Source organism: Colobus angolensis, unplaced genomic scaffold, assembly GCF_000951035.1.
Source record: "Colobus angolensis palliatus isolate OR3802 unplaced genomic scaffold, Cang.pa_1.0 Scaffold19, whole genome shotgun sequence".
Lineage (NCBI taxonomy): Eukaryota > Metazoa > Chordata > Mammalia > Primates > Cercopithecidae > Colobus > Colobus angolensis.
The window spans coordinates 7893011-7900843 of record NW_012115043.1 but is presented as its reverse complement, the minus strand read 5'-3'; the positions used below and the strand labels follow the sequence as shown (position 1 = coordinate 7900843).

Here is a 7833-nt window from a genome sequence, read left to right as displayed (position 1 = left end):
AACCCGGGAGGCGGAGCTTGCAGTGAGCTGAGATCCGGCCACCGCACTCCAGCCTGGGCGACAGAGTGAGACTCTGTCTCAAAAAATAATAATAAAATAAAATAAAATAAAATAGGGGATAGAAGAGAAACAGGTTTGGACAGAGTTCACTTGTAGATAGGTTAAGATTGGGGTAACCTGACTTATTTAGGTGGAATGTCCATCAAAGAGTCAGATATATAAATTTAGAGTTTAGAAAGAAGTCAGAGCAAGAGATTGAAACCATTAACACCTATGTGGTAAACATCTATGCAATATAGCTATTTCTCTTAAAGTTCTTTTTGAAGAAAGTTTTTATATGTCTAAAACAAACATATTACTTACTCTAACCAAAGCTTTACATATCTATACCTTGAAAACAAAAATCTTTCTTTACTGAATCTGGGTATACCTACCAGTGTGTAACCCTCTTCATCTGATTCAGGCTGAGACAAATCAGATTCACTCCTCGATTTGATCAGTCTATAATTTGGACTTGCATGGACTAGCCGGCTCTCTGCAGTAAGACTTTCACTCCTGTCTCACATGTACAAAAAAAAAAAGTTTTTTGATATAGGACTGTTAGTGAAAATAAAATTGAATGGAATTGGAGCACAGAGATAATATACACACAGTGAGGAGTAATGTCAGTTGATAGGAAATCCTGGCTCTTGTCTAAGCACAAAGCCCTTCTCAAAATAATTTGCAAGTCACTAAACTACAGAGAGATGCAAGTAACTTCACATGCTTTTTCACTGCTGTTGTTTGTATGTATGAAAACCTGTGCCTCATTTAATCAGAAATTTACAGTCCATGCTGAATCAGTATCAGTATTTACATTACTTTAAATTCATCCTACTCAATTTGCATTTCTTCTTTCATGTCTATGTTAATATCAGAACACTGTAACTTTGGAAACAAACCATTTCAGTGCATTAAGTAACACAGGGAAGTGAGTAGGTCATGTTTTCAGTGTCTAGTCAGTCCCACCTGGTCATAAGTCCACCCCCTTCAGAGGCACTTGTTGAAGGTTGCTGCAACTGTCCTTCTTCTCTTCGCTTCTGAAGCTCATCTATCACAGGACTTACTCCTAATATTAACAGGGCACACCGATGGATCACGGAGTTGCATGCAGCAGTGTACACATCCTGACCCTCAGGAAGGTCTGTGCTGACCCTTCGCTCTTGCTGAGACTGAGGAGGTGGATCATCAGCTCGAGCCCCAGACCCTGCCCCACTGTTCATTCTATCTCGGTCTCGGCTACGAGCTACTTCACGGGCTGAGAGGAAACACTGAAAGATTTCTGTAACATGCAACACAAAAACAAGGTCTTAACACATGGGGAGAGAAGAGCAAAGAAAATAACAATAAAAATAGTCAAAAAGTTTGGACCAAAAACTTACTGAAAGAGGGAAAAATTATTTTTTAGACATTATATACAACATAGTTAACTTAGTTAAAATTACATTTAAAATATATTAAAATACCGTATTTTCATTAAAAATTACATGTGATCATATTTCAAACGTTATTAATGAACTAGATCAGTTATTTTCAACGTATGGTCCCAGATCAGCAGCACCCACATCATCTGGGCACTTGTTAGAAATACAAATTATCAGGCCCACCCCAGACCTTCTGAATCAGAACCTCTAGGAGGGGGGCTCAGCAATCTGTGTTTTAAAGGCCCTTCAGCTGATTTTGAACCCCACAAAAGCCTGTGAAGCACAAGGTTACATAAAAATAACTGCTTATTTCTAAAACGTTCACAAGCTTGGTACGAAAAATTTGACGTTTCAAAAAAAAAAAAAGACAAAATTGAAGTTATATTAGTTACAACAAAAAGTTCCCTTTCCCTTTCCAAAGTCCATATAATCCCTAACATCTACACTTTGCTGTATCTTAAACACATTAAATAAGCACTGTCACTAAAGGTCTTTGCTGAAACAGAATTTAGTTTTAATATATGGGACAAGATTGCCTCCAGAGTGAGATGGCATCACCAGGAATACCCATCTGACTCCAGCCTTTCCCTGGATGTAAAACATCAGTGGAGTTAACAAGGTTCTGATGCAGTGGTAGATATTTCACACTAGAAACTTTTTGCACAAATTTAGAGTGAAGATAGTATTCTTCTTCTTCTTCATTTTTTTTGGAGATGGAGTCTCACTCTGTTGCCCAGGCTGGAGTACAGTGGCACAATCTCGGCTCACTGCAACCTCCGCCCCCAGGTTCAGTTCAAGCGATTCTCCTGCCTCAGCCTCCTGAGTAGCTGGTATTACAGACGCGTGCCACCAGGTCAGGCTAATTTTTTGTATCTTTAATAGAGATGGGGTTTCACCACGTTGGCCAGCCTGGTCTCGAACCCCTGACCTCGTGATCCGCCTGCCTCGGCCTCCTGAGTAGCTGGTATTACAGACGCATGCCACCAGGTCAGGCTAATTTTTTGTATCTTTAATAGAGATGGGGTTTCACCACGTTGGCCAGCCTGGTCTCGAACCCCTGACCTCGTGATCCGCCTGCCTCGGCCTCCCAAAGTGCTGGGATTACAGGCGTGAGCCACTGCACGCGGCCCAAAGACAGTATTCTTAATGGGAAACCCAGGCCAAAAAGGTTGGTAAAATACTAAATTCAGCAGTTAATATGGAAGTACAAACTTTAAAAATTGATCTATATATTTTATAAAATTGTGACAATATTTTTGTTAGGCTATTAAAAGTCCCTTATTTCCACAAAAATCAAAGCAATAAGCCCTCTCAGAGTCCAGAACTAGAAATCAATTAAAGGATTAAGAAAATGGTCATTGGTGTTTGGGGCAGACCTGGTATCTAATTCTAGCTGCTCCTAACTGTGGCCCAAGTCATACAATTTCGCATCCTTAAACCTTAGTTCATCCATCTTTAGAATGAGGTAATACTAGAACTTTAGACAGTTGTGATAATGAGCTAATCTATGTAAAGAACTTGACCAGTGCCCAGCATATACAGATGCTCTAAAAGCACAGCTAGTTTAAAAAGTATTAGTTCCCAGATGACTATCATTCTTTACTATAATTGAGGGTTATACTTTACTACATTTTCACCTTCAGTCTGCTTCCAGGAATTTCTAAACTAAGTTTATATTCAACTGCAAAAGTTCCCTCAGCCTAGGTTTGTAAAATACAATTATTTTCCTTCCCCATCTCCAACTCCCTTTACTCCATTTGGACCTTTTTCCTTTTGTTTAAATCATGTTTAGTCTTGTTTCAAGCCCCCTCAAAAATCATTTTTAGAAGTATGCAGAACACAAATAAGTTGATAATAAAGTAAGTGCCAAGTTAATTCACAGATACAGACAATCTCAAAACCAAATGCATTGCTGACCACAATGTTTTAGGGTACAGATTGAATGTACACTTCAACTTGAAATAGCCAAATCACTCAAAAGATACTAATAAATGTTTTAAAAGCTTTGACACTTCTCTTTAAACATATAAATAATTACCTTTAAAAACTATCTGTAGCCATAAAGGTATAAAAAGTTTTATTCACCCAGTCAATAGCAGTCTCATGTATATTCCTGCTCCCTATCGAAAAAGCAGTGTAGTCAGTGGGTGAAATTTTTAATTTTAAAAGTTCCACACATGGAAAACAATATGGCTCTCCCAACAGGCAGAGAAAGGGGCTCTCTTCCTCACTGCTCAGAGGTCTTCGAGGCTGATGGACAACTTGTTGCCCCAGAGGACATATTTTGAATGGCCCTATCCGATGACTCATGGGTTTCATTTTACGCATGAGGCTCAGTGAAGCAGGTACTGACATTCCTGCTTCCAGAGCTTCTCAGCCCTGAATATGTAATCCAAAAGCATCAGAATAGTACTAGCACAGTTGTAGGAGCCCCTGAAATGTCAGCTAATACAAATTGAGATTACCAGCAGAATATAAAGTCCTTTTAGAAAAACTATGGAGAAAGTTTGCCTTTCTCTTTCAAGTTAGTTCCCCTATCACAAAGCATGCCAGTTTGTATCTAGAAAGTAAGAAGGGTATACTCACTGCCAGCTGTCATCACTTCATGTTCCCGTTCCTCCTCTTCATCCTCGGGCTCCGGATGTCCCTCTTCCCGGTCTCTCTCAGCCTGTTCTTCCATTTCAGCTTCTTCATCAATAGTTCGAGTAAATGAATGCTCCTGAGGATCAACATCTGCAGAGTCCTGGTTTTCTGATATCTTAAAGAAATTATCAGAAACTACACTAAATACATTTTTTCCAAAATCTTTTTAAAACTTTAAAAAATCTTAAATTTTTTATCACGGAAAATATTGATATCAGTAATAACAATGAACTTTACTACAAAAACCCAAAAGATACTCTCTTAAAGATTAGAAATAATGTATGTACACAAAATATATACAGACACATATATGCTCCTCCTTCCTCATTATTTTGATTAAAATGTCATGCTGTAAATTTATTCATATCCATATTGCTATTCAGCTATAAATTCCTACAGAGCTGCAACTTAGTAAGTTGTGATGAACACAATATCAAGCATAAAAGGTAATTAAAGCACAGAATTTCCATTCCATTCCATTCTCTTCAAGTTGTTTATGTTACTATTACTCTGCATACATGTTTAATAACTCTAAATTTAAAACAGTATTGGTTTTCATTTTTTTTCTTTAACTTTGCCCCTGAACAAACCAAAAAATTGAAATCTGCTAAGGACAATGTCAATTTTATTCGCCACAGTGGTTACTACCTAGCAGTCATCTAGACAAAGGAAAGAATCCTTAAAACAGACACTCAGTCATAAATACCATTCAATATAAAGCACAAATGAAAAACTTTAATTACATCCTCAGATCCATCATAAAAGTTGCTTGTGACTCATGACCATTAAATAACTTAAGAATTTTACAGAGATGGGGATACTGAGTAGTCAGACTCACACAGTACGTCATTTATCCCCATATACGAGTTTCAAATCTGAGCCTCAACCAAATGGCAAATTAATACATTTCATGGACTTTCAAGGTTACTAACAAACAGATCCACAAATATTAAGTCAGTACATGCCAAAAGTCTACAAATGGAGAGACAGAGCTTGATTTTTTAAATCTAAGGAATAAATAATGGAGTGCAAAGCATTTGATTAGTTAAGTTTCAAAGTAAGCACTAACAAGATGTTTTATTATCCAGGCTTGCATTTATAATTTTATGATCATGTTATCAAGATTACCAAGCACTTCATAAATTATCTCCTTTTTGCTGCAAGAATTACTTCTGGACTGTTCTTAACAAGTAGTTTCGGCCGGGTGACGTGGCTCACGCCTATAATCCTAGCACTTTGGGAGGCCGAGGCGGGTGGATCACTTGAGGTGTTCACACTCCTCACTTAAGGAGTTCAAAACCAGACTGGTGAACACGGTGAAACCCTGTGTCTACTAAAAATACAAAAAATTAGCAGGGTGTGGCGGTGTATGCCTGTAATCCCAGCTACTCGGGAGGCTGAGGCAGGAGAATCACTTGAACCCGGGTGTGGAGGTTGCAGTGAGCCAAGATCGTGCCACTGCATTCCAGTCTGGGCGACAGAACGAGACTCTGTCTCAAAAATAAAATAAAAAAATAAGTAGTTTCAATCTTCATTTCCAAATGGTAGACAACTCTAATCATCAGAAGGCCTACTTTCCTTATATTCAGCTAACAATGATTCCCCATTTGATTGCTACCCTTTGGTCCTAGTTGTGTCCTCCGGAACAAGGAACACATTTATTTCCTCTCTTACAGAGAAGCTCTTTAAGTATTTTTAAGGCAGCTATTATGTCACACACACACACACACACACACACACACACACACACACACACACACAACCCCCTCCTTGGTTTTCACTTCTCTAAGCTGAACATTTTTGATACTTTCTAGTCCTTATATGACATAATTTTTGGACTTTATCAATCCAAGGTATTTCTTAATGTCCCTCATAAATTATGGCACCCCAAATTAAACAAGGTAATTCAAATGTGGCCTGATCAGCACAAAGAGAGGAATAATAATTCCTATGATTTGAATCATTCAATTTGTTATTGTGCATATAGTATTTATGCAGCCAACTAAACTTTCTTAGAATCCATATCATACTTGTTAAATGTGAGGTTAAGTAAATCTCACATCCTTTCCTTTTTTTTTTTCTACTAGAAAAAGAACTACTTAACATGTATTGAACATACGCAATGACAAAGGCATATTTTTTTCTCACATAAACCAATTTAGCGCTAGCTCTCACAGCTTGCAGAAAAATACAGAAATTAATTGATATCAAACTTTACCCATCTGTCCCGTGATGATGACCTGGTTTGAATAAGTTCAAGGTTCTTGCAAGCAAGTAAACGACTTCGAACTTTGTATACACAACGGTACACTTCTGATAAGTGTTTACCAGGTTGATATCTAAATGAAGAACCAAAATAGAAAAGTTACCTAATTTCTAACATCATGAGAGCAAATATTTGTCTGAGGATAGTTTTAAGTTACTTGCCGGCTTTCTCCACATGCTTGACTAAGTAAGTTTGTGTGTTTCAGAAGAGCTGCAAGAACAAATCTAGACACAGTGTCCAAGAGTGACTCATTACTTAAAGTTGCACTGTCCCAATCTGAAAATAAAAATGATGCATTGACATTTAAAAGGGCTCAGAAAACAGTTCAGAGGTAATTTTTATAGTTTTAGTCATCCAACACCTGAATTTTATCATCTTTCTAAGCAGTTACTTAACAAATGCACCTCATTAGATCCCACTTACTGTTCCAAGTGCTGCGGATATAGCAGTGAACAAAACTAAATCCCTGATCTAACAGAGCTTATATTCTTAGGAGGAGGGGGGCGGGAGAGAAAATTAAAAAGAAAACATTAATATGACAGGTAAGTGCTATGAGGAAAAATAAAGCAGGGTAAGGAGAACAGGCACTACTATATATGTGGGATTACTATTTTATATAGGGTGGTCTGGGAAAGTTTCTGATAAGGTTACATTTCAACAGAGATCTAAATGAAGTGGGGGAAGAAGCCATGTGAAAATGGGTCCCCTCAGAAAAACCTAGTGCAGAGGATCTGGGATGGGTTCAAGGAGGCCAGTGTGGCTGGGGTAAACCGTGCATGCACGGAATGGGTAGAAGACATCAGAGAGCTGGCTGGGGACCAGATCCCAATGGCCTTGCAGGCCAGTACAAGTCCTCCAGCATTAGAAGGCTTTGAACAGAGATACGACATGATCTGACTTGTATTTCTGAAAGCTCACTCTGCTGAGTGGAGAACTGACTTATAGGAACAGCAACAGCAGAAGTAATTATTGCAGCAATACAAGGGAGAAATGATAATGGCTCAGAAAAAGGTAAGAGCAGCGAAGGTAATGACAAGTGGCTGGAGAGTCCACATCTATTTTGAAGGTAGAATCGACAGGATTTGTTGATAGATCAGATGTGTGATGTGAGAATATGAGAGAAGTCAAAGGTGATTCCAAATATATTTAAAATGTAGTTGGCATTTACTGAGAAAGGAAGACCACAGGAGCAGTTTTGAGGGTAAGAAGCTGGAATCAGGTGTCTAGTTTTGAATACTTTCCATTAGACATTCTAGAGAAGATAGCGAGTAAACTAATCGCATATACACATATCTGGTATTTGAAGCCATAAAAGTATATACTGTGAATACAAGTACATTTAAGTGGGTGAGAAATGAAACAACATTTCTTCAAATAGAAACAAAGACATCTAGTTGAAAACTCAAATCACAACATTAGATGACAAGGACTAGTCAGGTGCTTTTTCTTCCCATTCTTTTT

General features: G+C 38.1%; 1 protein-coding gene across 1 annotated transcript in view; it reads right to left on the bottom strand.

Annotated features, from left to right (window-relative positions):
• Positions 1-7833, bottom strand: part of HERC1 (HECT and RLD domain containing E3 ubiquitin protein ligase family member 1) — a 248445-nt gene that overhangs the window by 117577 nt on the left and 123035 nt on the right. The window contains exons 21-25 of the mRNA XM_011940429.1: positions 6534-6648; positions 6325-6445; positions 4050-4221; positions 1009-1321; positions 435-555 (exon numbers count right to left, since the gene is read on the bottom strand). Of these exons, the coding sequence (XP_011795819.1) occupies positions 435-555; positions 1009-1321; positions 4050-4221; positions 6325-6445; positions 6534-6648 (842 nt within the window). The remainder of the gene's footprint in view (positions 1-434; positions 556-1008; positions 1322-4049; positions 4222-6324; positions 6446-6533; positions 6649-7833) is intronic.